Below are 16,938 nucleotides of genomic sequence, written 5' to 3'. Positions count from 1 at the left end.
AGGTGTGAAAGAGGTGGAGTTCTGTGTTTGAAAACCACTGGACGACTACAAGAAGAGCACAAACAGTTCAACTGTAGCTGCTGGCAGTTTACACACACTCTACATTTACTTATCTGGTAAGGGGCGGGGGGGGTGTGTGTCAGGTGAGAGGGCAGGTAACACAAACACATCCACAGTTTGCAGTAAATGCTGAGTCAGCTTTACACTCCGAACCAACAGGGTAATGCAGCCTCATTGTGTAACATGAAATTGGTCTTTGTGTCCTATTGTACACAACTGAAATCATAAATGGCTCCTAGGCGGTGTTCGGTCTCCATCCGTTCCAGATGTTGAACACACCAGAGTTGAAAACGTCTTTTTTCCGTCTTAAATGTCCGTTTCACAACAGTGGTGTATGGTTCAATGTATTTATTGCTCACAACACACCCATTCACCCTTTGTTATTTTCCTGAAGAAATATTTCCACTTCTTTTTTTTTTGGGGGGGGGGGGGGGGGTTAAGTCTCCTCCAGTTGTGGCTCCTCTTGGAGCGCACACTCATTCCTGTAACAGTGTCAATTAAACTGTGGTCGTCACAACCACAGACGTCTGGTTTCCAAGTGATGGCTGATCTCCAGGGGTTTGTGCTTCACATCAACAGTCATTGGATACACGGAACAACAGAGTAATAAAGCTACAGTGTTCTGAACACCACGTACTTGACTGGCATTGGCTTACATAAAAGATTTCAGTTTTCAGTTTTCAGCCAAGTATTTATAGCGAGGATAAGAAAGAGAGCCTACAAACCCGTGACGGCAGTGTCAGGGGTGTCACACAGTGAGCAGGAAGTAGATCGACACAAAGATAAGAAGCAACGTTTCGTACGTGAGTAACATGGGTAAATATAGAGTTTATTATACTTGATCATTTATACATCACAAACTTTTATTTGTGACTTATTTTACATGTTCGGAAACAATACTAATAGTGTACAAGGGTGAAACCGTGACGGTCGACTGAGCTGGATGTGCTGAGGTGTGTGTGGTGTTCCGTGTTTTGAGGCAATCGTATCTCATACAGTCTGTTCAGTCACATTACAATCACCACAAACCAGAAAGGACACTTTCGGTCCACCCAGACACAACGTCCAGATTTTGGCCGGTGAAAGAAGAAATGAACAAACACTTTTCTTTTAAAAATCTCTAGATCTATTTATCTATCCATCTATCTATCTATTTATCTATATCTATATCTATATCTATATATATTGGAGAAACGTCTCACATAGTATGGAATTTCTTCATGGCATTCGATTGTGGGTATATACATATTTGTGTAGGAACGTAGGAGGCTCGGCTGTCACTGACACCCGTTTCCGAACGGTGTTTCACTTATTGATTCTAAAAAGATTCTTTGAGTACATTTACAACTTTTCTGGAGCTGGAGACCTTCTACAACTACATGAGACTGAGAGCGTCCCTCTGCCCAAATAATCAACAAGTCCTGCCCTGTACATGATCGTGAAAGGGATTCCGGCCAAACGAAATAAACATGGTTTTTCTGGAAGGTGGTTCAAGTATTACAGTTCTAACAGTTTATTTCTTATGTCTGACATGAGTAAAGTTGTCGTGTGCATGGGAAAGGTACATGAACTAGTTGAGCGCAGATGTAACTGTGTATATCTGATTGTCCTTCTCAAACTGTAAAATATAGTTGTTATGCAATATCTCCATGACAACTGCAGAGTAGAGGCACTCCAGATGACGTGTAGCATCTATGTTTATTATGTAGAGTAAAAAGTCAGAAATAGCTGTATGTTGTTTGTTTGTTTGTTTTGTTTTTTTGCTGTGACTAATCCAACATATCCTACCACTCAAATGACTAAATCACTAAAGTTGAAAAACTCTCGAAGCACCCTCTGACATGTTTGCACCCTATGCAACCGCCTGTATCACCCACGCCATGAGTCAATTGTGCTGATGAACACCTTGAAGACATGAAATAAAAAAGACTGTTGTTTAAAAAAAAAAATTAAAAGAAGGCCTGATTTGATGTTTTCTATTAAATTCAACAGAATTATCAGCTTTTGCAGCATAAAATGGGGAACGATGGAATTATTGTCGCCCATACAACAACTGATTCAGAAACTGTCAAATGGTTCAATGGATGAAACGAAATGCTTCATATACACTAATAATCTCTTTTCTGATCTAAGAAGCCCAGTTGTTTCATCCAGGACACAGTTAAAGCGTCACAGCAGCAAGAAGGCAGCAGAGCTCAGCGAGGCTCTCCACTAGTGACAAGGTCACCGTGAACATCAGGACGCCCGGAACAAACTGAAACGCTACACGAGGAAACATTCGGCCTGAGTCACACACATTTCTAAACAACTCACAGTTGTGAATCCTTTTTTGGACTCATGTATCGTCACTGATTGTATCTTAAACTGGATGAAAAACACAAACATGAATAAATTAACGCTGATGCCTCGACATGGCAGTAAAACCTGAGTTGTGTATCGGAAGCGGTGTTTTTTTTTGTATTTTTGATGATCGTACTCTATTTCTATCCCACTGTATTTCTTCTTTAAGTTTGCACACACACCGTTTCTGTCAAATACATCCATTTTTCACAGTTTACTGTCAAGTCCTCAGATGCTCCGACCGACCGCTGCGCCACCATGTCAACAAGCAAACTCCTCAAAGGTGCCTAGAGTCGGGTGACGAGGTAACATGTTCGGCGTGAATCCGAGACTGTCCGAGTGACTCCGGAGGGTGTCACAGGTGCTCTGCAAAACACAGGGAAGGGGAAGGAGGGAAGACGAGTTCAACCGGATTAAGGGAGGGATGATGGAGTGAGGATGATGGAGGAGTACGTAATCATTGGGGGGGGGGGGGGGGGGGGTGAAGAAGAGAGACACAAATTAATTATGACAGAAACATATGTGATTGAACAGGACGGGTCACATCACATATGTTTCACAGGGAGAGTGAGAAGAACATCAGGGGCAGGTGGGGGGAGGTGAATGAGACGAGGGAGAGAAGAAAGAAGAGTTTTAGGTTTTACATTCGCGTGGTGAAATTATTTATGGAACATCCATTTCTGTGTTTTCATCTACGTGTGAAGTTGCCCGCTGAGAACTGCTGATACGTTCGACCACTGATCGCCCACTCGTCAAAATGTCTCTTCTCCAGACCAGAGCCAGTTCTAGTTTGTGCCGACTCACGGCATGAAGGCCTGCGATAACATCACGTCTAAACGGACCTCTGGGCTGCATGGAAACAAATACATCTCAGGGGATTCATCTTTTTGCACAACAATTCATGAAATATGTAATGTGTTTTCACAGCAGTGCTGCGCTTCACCCTACAGGGAAGAAAGCATCATTATTCAGTGAAAGGAGCAGGTCTCAAGTCTTGTGTCAATCCGTACAGAAACACCAGAAGTCAACCCGCCCTGCCTCTGTGATGGATCGGAAATGTGAAAACAGGATTTGACGAAGGTGTTTTACAGCATCTGGCTTCTAAAACAGACGCTGTGAAAGTATGGAGCTGCTTACTGTCGGCATTTGTCTCACTAACCCACATCTTGACAATAAAAAAAAAAAGAAACGATCAACTGGTGAAGTCTTTGTGACGAACATTTTCATAACCGTGCTCCCTCCCTATGCGGTGAGTCCCTGAGACCTGCCTCTGAAGAATGGCCATGAAAAGTGTATCGCTCCCAGAGGCAGAGCTCCAACAAATCACTGCGCAGCCGAGAGAGAGAGAGAAATGACCCGAACAAGTGGAGGGATTTTGTTTTGGGGCGAGTGCCACAAGTCAGTCGTTTTGGGTGCGTGCAATGCATTTGAAACCTTGAGGTACAGAAGCCCTGAAATGAGTAAAAAAAAAAAAAAAAAAATACAAAGATGTTTTATTTGCAGCTAAGCGGAGAGTTGGATTGTAATCCCAGAGGATTCCGTGTGATGTGAGTGCATCAGTAGCAGCAGCTGAGTCGTTTGTGGATGGTGAGAGAGACAAAACACGACTGTGAGCGAATGAGACACTTACAGGTGGGCCGAGGTTTATCTGCCCTGAGCAGGTTCATAACAATCTAGTACAGTGATGAGCGGAAAGACAAAGAGTGTGTCAGGGAACAGGATCCACTGTCATCAGGGGCGGAGCCTGAGGTACGCTTTGACAGGTTTGGTGTCTGCATGATGACTTATCCACCTTGGAGGTATAATGTCTGCTAACAGTTGCTACAAAGGGAGTTCCTGTTACAATGACCGGGTGTCCCTGTGTGAGGGGGCAGGTCTCATCTCATCCTCCCTCCCCTCCCATCCCATGTTGATTTTGTTTTAATTTACAGGAATAATTCAAGTCCTTAAAACGAGCACAGACTGCATTTGTATGTGAGTAACTATTCAATGTTGGATAAAACAAACTTGCACCTTTTCTCTCAGGCTGCCTTCTGAGTTGGGAGCCATGAAATTTGACCATGCACAGGAAGAGAAAGGCAGATCACCGGTTTGTGTGAACCTCCTAACAGACATATAGAACAGACACACGGAAGCAGGTTTACACAGATATGAGTGTTGTTGGATGGAACCTGTAAACTGCTCGCAGTCAGACAATGCTGCCACCCTGGTTACTCGTCAGCCAACCAACTAATGCCGCTGGGCAAACGAGGTATGAGATGGTCTTCAGTATGCATGACAGAGAGGGACAGCGTGAGACGGAAGGAGGGTCTATTATTGATGGGGTGTGCTACCTGGGGGCATGATTAGGCGTGACACCAGGGCTGGTTGGGTTCTCTGGAAACTCCTGGAATAGACATGATGAAAAGAAAGATGGGTGAGGGTGACTGAAATGAAAGTAAAACACAATGCAAATGTTGTTGTTGTTTTTTTTGTTGAGGGAATATCACATAGAACGGAGGGAGGTTCCACAGTAAATCAAAGGTCTTTGACAAGACAATCAACCAGCATCCAGAGGTGTTGACGGCCGAGGACCGAGGAGAATGGAAGTCAGACGTAAATCAGCCTCTACTGAACAGTTTCCTTCTGTACTAGTGTCGGTTGTGCAGGTGTGAGGACGAACAGGGATTATTATTGAAAATGAGGAGAAGGAGGAAGACAAGATGTCTTCCTGTAAGCAGGTGAATGTATGACATGAATGAAGGTGAATACAGGAGATTACAATCAAGTCATCTGCTAAAGTCAAACAATCCGCCCATTAAATAAAGACTTCATCTACTCTGACTGGATTCATGTGGTAGTTTAACGGCCTGTAAATACTGACTTTACTAAAGGGAATAATGCTGCTTGCTGAATACACGGCAACTAACTAGTTTGTATGTTGTCCTTTTTTTCCCCCTCCCATCTGGTCACTATTGTATCAACCTACCTTCTCTATCTTGCTGTTATACTTATGCATTGTCATTGCCACCCGGCATCAGCCCCCGCCCCCCTGTTTTATGTCCTATGTAACATGGGTGAACGGGACTGTGTGGACGTGAACACAGAGCCTTTGGTCTCAGTGTGATGCTACCTGTCTAAATAAAGGTTAAGTGAACCAAATGAAACTGTGTATGTAAGAATCCACATGCAGACACACCAATACTTCCTGTCATGGTAACAGTGTGTGATGTCTTTGAAACATAAAAACAGAACTTGCTATTCTGACATTCTACCACCACAGCCGAAGGTCAAACAGGTAAACAAATAGCTGCTCAACAATGAAGGCGAACGTCTCCACTTAACGGAAATCAGCTGAAAATGCTTTTGATTAAAAAAAGCACCAGAGGAGAGAGTTTGTCAGCAGTGGTGCACGTACGCGACCTGCAGAGTGGAACTGAATGGCTTCGAGACACATGTATGACAGGATCAGTGGCTGGTCTATGTGTGGCATTAAAGGAACTCAGATGTCGAGTTGAAGGTGAAGAACAAGAACTGTCAGCACAGCCTTCGCAGGAAGTAACTGAGGAAAAGAACAGGACAAACACAAAATGTCAGAAACAAGAGAAATGAAAATGAACGGCACAGTCAGCAATAATCACCCACGCACACAGTGAGATTTGCACGTTTACTAGATTTTGTAGAAAGAGACGTCAGTTGGCCTCCCGCTGCATTGCCGCATTGTCCTGTCAGTCACACACACTGTTAAACCAAAGTACATATACTCCAGTCAGGGCTGGGCAATGTCTCAAAATTAAGATATATCGATGCATTTCTAAACGAGATGTAATGGAATGCAACACTTCGCTCGAAAGAACAAATCTTTTGGGGTGAACGAACTGTACTGAACCAATTTGAAAAGATTTGAGTGTGGCAGTGACTGCGAACGAGTCAACTGATACGAATCACTCACTGACAGCGAAACTTACACCGAAACAACAGTCAACTTTGCCAACTAACGACAAACCTAACGCCATTTCAAACACGTGTTGCCGTGAGCTCCTTTCCCACCCGAAGCGCTCACAGGCAGCCAGCACTGCATGACATGTACTTAATGCCCAGCCGGTCTCCAGCCATGTTATCGTGCATAAACCCGCCTCACCACAGTGGTGAAACTTCATGTAACATTATTTAACACAGCGTTCCTACGTGTGTGTGTGTGTGTGTGTGTCTGTGTGTGTGTGTGTGTGACCTGGATGTTGGAAGTCAGGTTTTTACAGTCTGACTCATCTGAATCTGCAGTATGTTCTTCATCAGGTTGTACCGTTTTAGATCCTTTGCTGCCTTTCAGCTTGTGTAAAGCTTTGAGTCAGCTGAACTCACTGACATCATACTTCACATTAGTCATGAATGATTTTTCTACCTACTCAGTACATCTTACAGGGCCACACGCAGAGGACCTGAACGTACTTGTAATCACAGGGAGTAAAAAGCTCAGGGCTCAACAATCTGCTGTGATTCCACCATGACATTGACGCTTTCGCTTTGGTTTTCATTTTGAAATCTAAATGAGTTTTTGCCTGCTTGAAGGCTTTGAGGATGGTAATGTTCACACTGTCTTAATGTCCTTCTGAGCTCTTGTAATTCTACATTATGAATTTCTTGTTAGAAACAGAGTGGTGCCATTAAAGAACAATAACAGATTCTCCTGACGTCAGCTATGATTACATGCTCATTGATAAACTACGGTATATTATTAGTGTGGACGATACTTCGTAAATATATTGGACAAAACTCACGTGGGCCAGTTTGTCCCTTGTTGTGAATCAAATGATCAACTTTTCATTGATCTTAGTGAATCTGTAACTATTCAGATGTATTTCAATACATCTGAAATAGTCATCAGGTGAACAAAGAGTGCGTAAAAAGTGTGTTATGTTTGCATACGTCACCTCTGCAGGATAACAATGAGGTGATGTGGAGAATGTATTTCTCTCTGTGCTGTTCATAAAAAGCATTTAGCGTTAAGTGGGAGACTGATCTGAACACATTCCCTTCATTCCAGCAAATACATTCTGACAGACGCAAAAATTACCAGATTGTCGCTCTGACAGCGTTGAGGTCGTTTCTTGCGTATGCAGTAACCCAGAACCTTGTCCTTAAACACCTAATGGCAGAAACAGCAGATTACACACATGAAATACGTCAGTCAGTCACAATGAATGAAGCGGTGGCTGTGTGTGTCTACTCTGCTTTCCTGTCAAGTCACGTACTGTGTGATTTGTGTGTTTGATTTAATCGGTTAATAGATAGTAATTTACCTCGTACAGGTAGTCAAATATTTCCAGTATTGTTAAAACACTGGCTCCGATGAACAGTCCCATCTGACCTCCAATGTCCACCTGAAAGAACAGAGATGAACAGACATGTACAGTAGTTAAACATCGGTGCGTGAAACCACTCTCTGAGCTGTCACTTCTCATGCAGCATCTCTCCCAGTAAATGTGAGCGGAACTGACGGAGTGTCCGTCTGACCTCCAAACTTTTCTTCTGAAACAACCCGGCCGTCCTTGGAGGGGCATCAGATTATGAAATCATGTTCAGCCTTTTTTTTTTCATGCCAGTTCAAAGAGGAACTCTCAAAGCACTAGACATGACCACAAAGTGAAATGTGCAGCGTGCAGCCGCTGAGACTGCTGATACCAAGGTCAAACACACTTCCCTCTGTCGCAACGAACCTGAAACTGCAGGCATCTTACCGAGAAGACCTGCAATCTCATAAGCCTTCTTCTGCTCAATCTTCTCGTAATTCAAAGCTTCAAAGAAGATGTCCAACACCAATATATTCTCCCTGGAATGAGGGCAGACAAGAAAACAGCAGGACATCATTTAATTCTGCTGACGTCTCCTGACACCAAACATCTCAAATGTCCTGTGTAACTCTCTTTCATTATTGTTACATTGAAGGTGAACGATGGAGACTCATTCTACGCAACAAACTACATCCATCCATTAAAGGAACAAGAAAACAGATCATCTGAGTCACTGACTACTATTAGGAATACTTACCCGATATATTGCTCAGTTTTGTTGAATTTCTTAGCCAGATATTTAGCAGATGCCTTACTGGGGGATCTTAACCATGGACAGCTCCTTGCCATAGCGAGTCATGTTGCAGGGGGTCTGACAGACACAGTAATCGTTGTCTTTCTCTACCAAAAAGTCTGTGGACGATCAAAGCCATTTAGGATCACTGCAGAGAATCAAACAAACCTGCAAACAGAAGCCCTCAGCTAAAAATATCTCTGCATAAAAAATGTACAAATCGCTGCCATCGTTCACTTTCCATGAAAGCAAATAATGACTGAAGCTATAATTCAAAGGAGAAGGGAAAAAAAAGCTTGGATTAATTTGATACCAGTGAAGCATGGACACATCACCAACTGTCCTAATGGAATCTTAAAAACAATTTTCCTTCAAGTGATCAGATATCATCTAAAGCTGCTGAACACTCGGCTGAATTCATTCACATTAATGCAAAACCCATCACGCCAGAATTTTCAGCAGTGTGGTCTCACCTAAAGCTGGGTCAGCACAGTCTTTATTACTGCTCAGGAGTACACACTGTTGAAGTTCCTGTTTTGACACATCAGAATAAGACACATGGAACATACTGAATACCATGTGGACACATAGTTTAATATGCATGCGACGACACTGTTCCATCAGCGGACAGCGTCTGTGTGCGTATTCCTACCTGGCATGTGAACCATTCTGCAGTTACAGTTTTCCAGCAGGGTAGCGGGTTTCACAGTCAATGCGGCAGGCAGTGATGCTGTACGTGGAGAAATATTCAGAGTCTATGGGAGTAGACTTACAGTCTCCCCAGGGTGGAGGGAGGTACTGAAGCTGAAAGAGCAAACAGCACAGGTTTCCCCTCAGTGTGTCAGCGGGCAGGTATACAACTAATAACATTAATCAAGTCCAAGCCAGCTTACAAACCCCAACATACAAAAAACAAGAGGAAAAAACATAAGCACCAAGATGACAAATGTGCAACGAGACAAGATATTAACACAAAATGTCCTGACCGACATTATTGATCATGTGTAGCAGCAAGCAGACATCATGCATTACTGATGGAGGTCATGTCCCCCAGTAGGAAGCAGAGTACCATGGGAATAGAGACGGGCTAAACACAAATCTGTAGGGTATGTAGATTCAGACTGGACACCACAATCAGTGGACAAGAACCACCCTAGAGAACAAAGAGTTTACAGAGTGGATGAATTATTGGATGCTAAGTATCTGATGAAAATAACCTCCCATAAAAAGTGGTTTTATGGGAGACAAACTGCATTAGATTTTGAATGTCCCCAATATTAATAATCAATGCACCTATTCTTAGTTTTCAGTCTCATTAGAGGTAGAACCCTCATTAAAAGGTTGCGTGCAGGTCACTAAATTCAAAAACTAACTCAGGGAATTGGAAATGAATCACTAATGAGGAATATTCAATACCTGACTCTTACCAAACATTACACCTGGGTAGTCAGAAATCCAATGAGCAACCCATTAAGAGTTCATTTAAACATTGAATACATTTAACTACTTAGAAAACCTGTCTGCCCTATTTATACATTTTGGAATTTATGGTGTGTGCTAATCAATTTTTATGACAACAAATGAATGCAATTCATCCCTCTAAGGTCCTTTCCTTTGGATGCTAGCCAGCAATCAATAAACAGTGAAATGCTATTGTCACATGAAGATTCATTGTGACTGCTGATCAACTCCATCAGCTCTCATCAGCACTATAATAGTCATTTAGTCAATAGAAAGTCCACTGAGGACTGACCACAATTCATTCAAGGAGTGGACTCAAAAGGCTGAAGATTGGATCTTTATCTTGTTACCATTCTCCCATGAGTTTACACGAGATATAAATTAGATACCAGGTGTAAAAAACCCAAATGCAAATAAAGTCTGGTCCCTCCAGAAGATAGTCAGAAGATTTAGACATGAAAGAACAACAACAAGATGTGACTCGGCAGTGAGAGGGTTAAACCAGCTTTGATGAGTTGACAGATGAGCGACTAAAGCTGGAATGAAACACGTCCAGCTGTTTCTGTACTCGACTCCAAAGGAGAAGACAATGGTGCATGTTGCTTCAAACCACACAGATCCATTCCTCGGGTGGGGTGGTGGGTGGTGGTGGACAGCAAAGTGTGGAAACTGCATGATGGGTGAATTACTATTGAACAATAAAGTGTGGAACATGCAGCAAGCCCAGACAAACATACGCTACCCTCTGCTCTTGGGTGGAAACAAATGTTTGGAAGCCCGGGGGCGACCCCGAAGCCCAGCTCATGGAGGAAAGGAGGCTCTGACTGAGTGTGAAGCTGTACCTTTATGCCGGCCTCATAGGACGTCTCATCTGGGCGAGGGGTGAGGGAACACAGCCCACATCATTACAAAGATAAATGAAGGACAACAGCAAGGCAAAGGGTAGAACGTGGTCAACCTCTGCTGCCTTTATGCTATAGCCACCGCTCCCAGGCTGCGGTGTGGGCGAGACCCAGGCAGAGCTTAGTCAAGAATAAACAGACGATCCACACTAACTACGTATGATATCGAGATTGTGCCGGTATTAGAATCCAAATGTTCCAATAATCCACTGGGGTGCAAATATGAAACATTCAATGGGTCATCTGTTATCAAGTGTGTCTCCATTTGTCCAGAGAGTAAATAGATAAATGCCATGAACTGAAAACCTTCTAGCTGGACGTGCAAAGCAATCGAAGGCTTGTCTGCTTTACCGTCAAAGCAAAAGGTTCTCGTCTTCTCACTTGCACTCACGCTCCAGGTCGTCATTTCAATCGTCACAACATTCTAGTGCAAAACCCGGTGTGGTCTTCATGTCACTCTGGGCTCATAAAGCATCGTATTAAAACTTCAATTCGTCTGACAGACGCTTTTCAAATGAAACGTCTGCATGGACCTGTACGCCGTGCCACTGAGACGGACTGAAATGAATGTTGGCCAGGCTCTGATGACAATCTAATTAATTTCGGCTTTTGGGGGTGTAAACATATCTTTGAACCTGTCACTGATGTGGGCATTGACGTCGTGATTATAAATGACAATCCATGCATTTTCTTGCAGGGGGCGTGATTAATAGAACAAATTCACATCTTTGAAATGGCTGAATGACGATACGCTTGGAGAAGTTTACAACATCGCAGAGCAAGAGATAGATACAGACATACGGTGTGTTTTCAAAGCTTGTCCCCAAAAATCAACTTTGTATTTGTGGTGTCCAAGTGTCTGATTTTGGAGAGTGAATATCTGCCTCCATCATCCCATGTTATTCTGCTGACACAAGGGTGGTAAATTGGATTTATCATATTTCATGCAAGTGAAACCTGAGTTGAATTGCTTCTTCACTTCTAAACGGACTCATGGGACCCTTCACAACCTTCACATGAGCTTCCCATGACAAGTTCAAAGGCAAAATCTTTTGAACAGGGCATAGTTTATTCATTTAAGTAAGGCAATTAATTCACAGCTTGATTCATCCCACCACTTGAATGATCATAAACAAGCAAATAATCTCAAAGGAAATCACTGAAATGCAGCTGCCGGTTTCTTTTGACACACGAGGGCTCTTGTTATTTGTCATTTCCCCATTCTGTCTGCCTACTGCAGCTTCTATGCCATTCTTTTGTAGACAAAAGAGATGCAATTTGAATTTGTTGTCTTGGCAACGTCACAAAATGGCTTTCACTTTCATTAGATTTTGGAGAGGAAATCCATGTGAGCGTAGTGCTATGACCTGGCACACACACCTGCCAGTCGATCCAGGGCTTAACTAGAGTTAGAATTTTTCATGTTCCACTGACAGTGGCGCTGAGGACTGAGATCTCATTTTCTACAGTCAACAAACCTGCTTCTCATTTCACTGCGTCCCTAAATCATTTTCAAATGCCATAAACTTGTTGTGGGTCCTATCGCTAATCTAATCACTTCATAAAAGTTCATAAAACCAGGAAATAGACCAGCACATTTTCAACAGGCCAATTTCAAATCAATGCTATATTTTTCCTTCCACATTCATAAATCTTGAGAAGGAGAACTTAAACAGAGGTTCAATGACAAAACCGCTGCTGCCAATGAACCATTGCAGCAATTTTAATTTTAATTTGGAACAATATTCAGTTAATTAAATCATTTTAAGTTAATTAGATTTTGTTTATTAAATCATGTTGGATGCATGAAGACTTTGAATTCTTCGCTTGGCATCCCCTTTGAATGCTAGAAGCATTTTTCACACATTTCCAATAGCTGCATGCGCATTTTTGGCAGTGAAAAGTAGATTCAATGTGAAAAATACAACAAACACTCTGGGCTGACAGAAAGTATTTCATGCCTTTTAGCCTGGTGCTGTTTTGGCTGCAGCCGATCGTTACGTAGCTGCTGCATCAACGTTCCTCCTCACCAGTATTTACTGACGCCCACCACACTTTTCTCACAAGAGGTAAAATCAGTTATCTGATTTTGTTCTGTGACGCAGAGATAGCGTGAGCTGGCTTTGGGGGATTTTTGGGAGGGCAGAGAATGAAGCAAAGCAAAAATGAAATAAAAAAAGTCGACGTCGGGAGGGGAGGATGCTGAACGTTAGGTACCAGTTGCTGCTGACATGACACAAAAGTTTGAAAACCAGGAGCGACACCAAATCCCAGTTGGTCAATGAAGGGAGGCTCGTCCTGGCTGTGGATCTGAACCTTGATCCCCTGCTTCGTAGGAGGTCTCATCTGTGGATACAGCACGCCAGACATTTAACACAAGGAACGGTTGCCTGTGGAAACACGCTCTCTGTGGCCGTCGGCTGCCACTTGCTCTGAGTGTTTCCAAAGATCTTACCACGTACCTTCGTATGTACGTTCGCTTCCTGAACAGGAAGTCTGTCTGATCTCAGTTCACTGGACATTTATGTGACGGTCCGAGGATCTTATGTCAAAGGATCTATCAGATGCTGCTTATTTCATAAATATGCAGTGCAGTCAGGTGTTTGTGGATCATAAATTTGTAGCAAGGAGCCAATAAATACCATTTATTGGACCTGATGTGACCTGATATATTATTCTCTCTAACACTGTGGTGCATCCAGAATGGCACCACTCTTCTGTGCAGCGAAGGACTGTAAAGGAAACCATTTTAACATTCCAGATGAAAAGGATACATCATCAAGTTGTAATAACAGCAGTGACATTCAGAATGTTTCAGAGTGTTTTTTTTTTTTTTTTTTTTTTTTTACAATAAATGTCAAAACGGTGCTAAAAGCTTCACTAACCTGTCTCTCCCCGACAGGCAGGTATTCATCCTGCTGAATATCCAGCATGATTTCCAATCCGGTTCCCTGTGCCTCCCTTTAATGTGGTCAGCAGCGGGTTTACCATCTAATCCCGAGTTGAACGTGTAGCATTTTCCATAGCGTGTGTAAATCTGTGGAGAGAAAAGTAGAAACGGTAAATACCAACGTTCTGCTGTGCCGTGGGACACACCTGTGTCCAGCCAATGATGATCAGAGAAGGTGCTGAGCATCAACCTCAAACATGATTGACTACCAACTGCCTTATGTGTGATTCTGTTTAGTTGTTCTGGAGTCAGAAACATTACTGGTGGAAGCTCGATGGACACACAAACCAACAGAGTTTGTCAGAGACCTTTGTGTGTCCTGACTAGCTGCTGAGGGTGAACTGGGGCCGGTGACTCCGTGTTGCTGTGCAGTGACTGCAGTCCGGCTTAAAACATTCAAGTTGGCTTGGGTTTCTGTATTTACAGCTCTAAGCAGGCAGTTTTATTTCTCAGTTACATTAAATCATACTTTGGTTGGAATATTCACTATCCTATTTGCAGAGGTGTGGAAACGGGAGTCACACGACGTGGTCGACCTCGGATTTGATGCAGCCTAACGAAGGTCAGAGCTTCAAACACAGCTGCACTCTTTACTTCAAAAACACACCCGACTGTAAAGAAAAGGACTTCATTACTGCAGGTAGGTGTGTGTGTGTATGTGTGTGTGTGGTGGTGGGGCGTTTGCTGCTGAAAGGGGTGTTGGCATGTCAAAGCTGATCTCAGGGGATCAAACTCAGTGTTCCATGTCGAGACAGAGAAAGGCTTAGACAGAAAGGCCAGAGCTTTGGTTCCTTCTCGCTGCCGGCTGTATCATCAGACTGGCAAGGTGACGAGAAACAATCCAACCCGAAAAGCACAAGTTCAGAATGTACATCTAAAAATGTTACAGAGCTGAAGGTTCAAATCTACGGATATAAAATAGCCTCTGTGCATGCATCCATCTCACAGCAGACGTTTCCTATTCACTCATGTCATTTACAGCTGGATGGTTTGGAGTAGTTTGGGATAAGTATTTGTTTCAGTTTAAAGATTTCAGTTACCTACTTGTCTTGTCTGAATTATTCTTGTTCTTCTTATTATTATTATTGTTCTTCTTCAATATTTCTTTTTTATTTTATTTCATTAATGTTTTAAAATAATAATAATGATAATAATAATAATAAGCATCGTTATCATCATTTTTAATTTTAACACAACTCACATTTTTCTTAAAATAATCTCAAAGTGCAACGGATTAAGAACAGGATAAAAACTATACTACGCATTACAAACCTTTTACTCTTTTTGCAGGTCATGGAGCAGAAGAGGTTTCTTAAAGTTGGACAGGTAGACAAAGAATACAGACTAGACATTGCATCCATGGATGGTGACATTGATTTCACCCCAAAAAACATGAAAGCAGGTTTGTTTCCTTTCAAACAAATCAAATTTAAAAGGCTGTCACATTTGAGAGGCACCTTAACAAAACACCACAGAACGCCTGCTGGTAGAAGTGCTGCCAAATGAATTATTAATCCAACTTGTAAACAACATTCATACCCACGCCTGACAAACACCTTCTTTCCACTGGTACATACAGTGCTGAAGTTTTTGTAGGTGCAGGTTTCACCGCGAAACTTGCACTCCAGCAGCATGTCCCTCCAGCTGGTGACCGAGTCGACCCATCATCTCAGTGGTGTTGACTCGGTAATTCGACGGCCGGGTGTAGTTGTTGAAGTCCAGGCAGGCTCAAGAGCCCGTTGCTTGTGGCTGTCTTTCAGGATGGCCATGCTCCTCTCCACCCACTGTGTGATTCGAGTACATGAGGTCCATCCAGTAGCCGCTGTGATACAGGTCGTGCTTGGTCACGGCGGACACACGGAAAAGGTTTTTGTTGCAGAACGTCACAGCCGGGAAAGACATGTTGTGAGCCCACACCATGTTGATCTTTGTGACAACAGGAAAAGACATCAGGTAGAAGATTCGATTCCGGGACCAGGTGCAGAGGAGACTGACACAAACAAGGAAGGCCAGGACCCAGATGACTCTCTGGGCTTTGGTCTTGTCTGGCGAGAAGACAAATTTCAAACCATGAACTTTGGTCTTCATTATAAACCCCACTGTAATGTCTTTCCCATGACTGTTTCAGCAGGCTGGACTGGTTTTGGAGGGGGGTCCTCTTGGGCCATGCGTTTCTTTGTGCGGCCCCATGGCGACTGATTCCGATGAGGGGGCTTTCACCATAATTGCTCGTGTCAGGGGAAGACGTTTGTCAGTAGCCCGTGTAGACTTTTCCAGTTCACACGCCGACTTTGTCCACAGCCATCTCCAGCTTGCAGCCACTGCAGTCGTGATGTGCAGCTGTCCCAGTGTTACGCCGTGAGATAAAAACAAAAGAACTGAGCTCCTTTGGGAAGGTACGGCTGTTTATGCGCTGATTCCTTCATGAAAAAAAGCTGAATCCCTCCATTAACAATAACCATGAAGCAGAGCTATCACCGGCCCCTCATCAATAGATAAATGGACGTGATAATTGCAGATGTAACGGCAGGCTTCACTCCTCCAGGCAATCACTTTCAAAATCCGGAGAGGCTTACCCCTGTTGCTCACATCTTTCACTCCTCCATCTCCCTCTCCAGTGCCAGACAATACCTGCAGATATCGGTGTTTTCTCCTCTCATGCAATGGCTGCCCAGAACACAAGTCCTCCCTTTTCCACAGATCGAAGAGATGCTTTTTACTCTGTTGACTTGCAGCCTGCTGAAAGGAATATAAAGCTTGTTGCCCACTACACACTCTCTCGACAGTCCGAATGGAAAATGAGGAGGAGCCACTGGATGAAATGGTTTTCCTCTGGTGATGAATTAGATCTCCAGTGTTATACAGAGGCAGCAGGAATATACAAATCCAAGAAGGAAATATATCTGATAGTGAAATTCTCTTACAAGATTTATGGTAAATGAATATTGAAGGATACTGCAGCCCGCTCTGGATCAATATATCTACATAATTAATAACTCAGGCGTACAAACTATCGCAGCAAAAAAAAAAAACTCATTAAAATGTGATGTTTTTCTATCTCAAATATATTATCACCTATGCAGTTTCATAAAAGCTGACATCCGGCTCCATGCAGATGTGGCGCTGGTCGATATTGAAGGTTCTTTTGTTGTGTGAGATGAT

General features: G+C 43.1%; 1 protein-coding gene across 1 annotated transcript; it reads right to left on the bottom strand.

The window, feature by feature from the left end:
• Nucleotides 1–2,661: 2,661 nt before the first annotated feature.
• On the bottom strand, nt 2,662–15,999 carry LOC144741142 (acid-sensing ion channel 1C-like). Its single transcript, XM_078623769.1, is given in 18 exon segments — nt 2,662–2,766; nt 7,454–7,525; nt 7,680–7,760; nt 8,104–8,209; nt 8,428–8,489; nt 8,491–8,582; nt 8,937–8,964; nt 8,966–8,994; nt 9,116–9,155; nt 9,157–9,267; nt 13,044–13,151; nt 13,691–13,771; nt 13,773–13,811; nt 13,813–13,863; nt 15,354–15,413; nt 15,415–15,504; nt 15,507–15,557; nt 15,559–15,999. Coding segments are annotated over 18 exon segments (1,647 nt in total).
• Between the last annotated feature and the right edge of the window lie 939 nt (nt 16,000–16,938).

This window comes from Lampetra planeri, unplaced genomic scaffold (assembly GCF_965212315.1).
Source record: "Lampetra planeri unplaced genomic scaffold, kcLamPlan1.2.h2 scaffold_436, whole genome shotgun sequence".
Lineage (NCBI taxonomy): Eukaryota > Metazoa > Chordata > Hyperoartia > Petromyzontiformes > Petromyzontidae > Lampetra > Lampetra planeri.
This window is presented reverse-complemented; position numbering and strand designations above follow the sequence as displayed.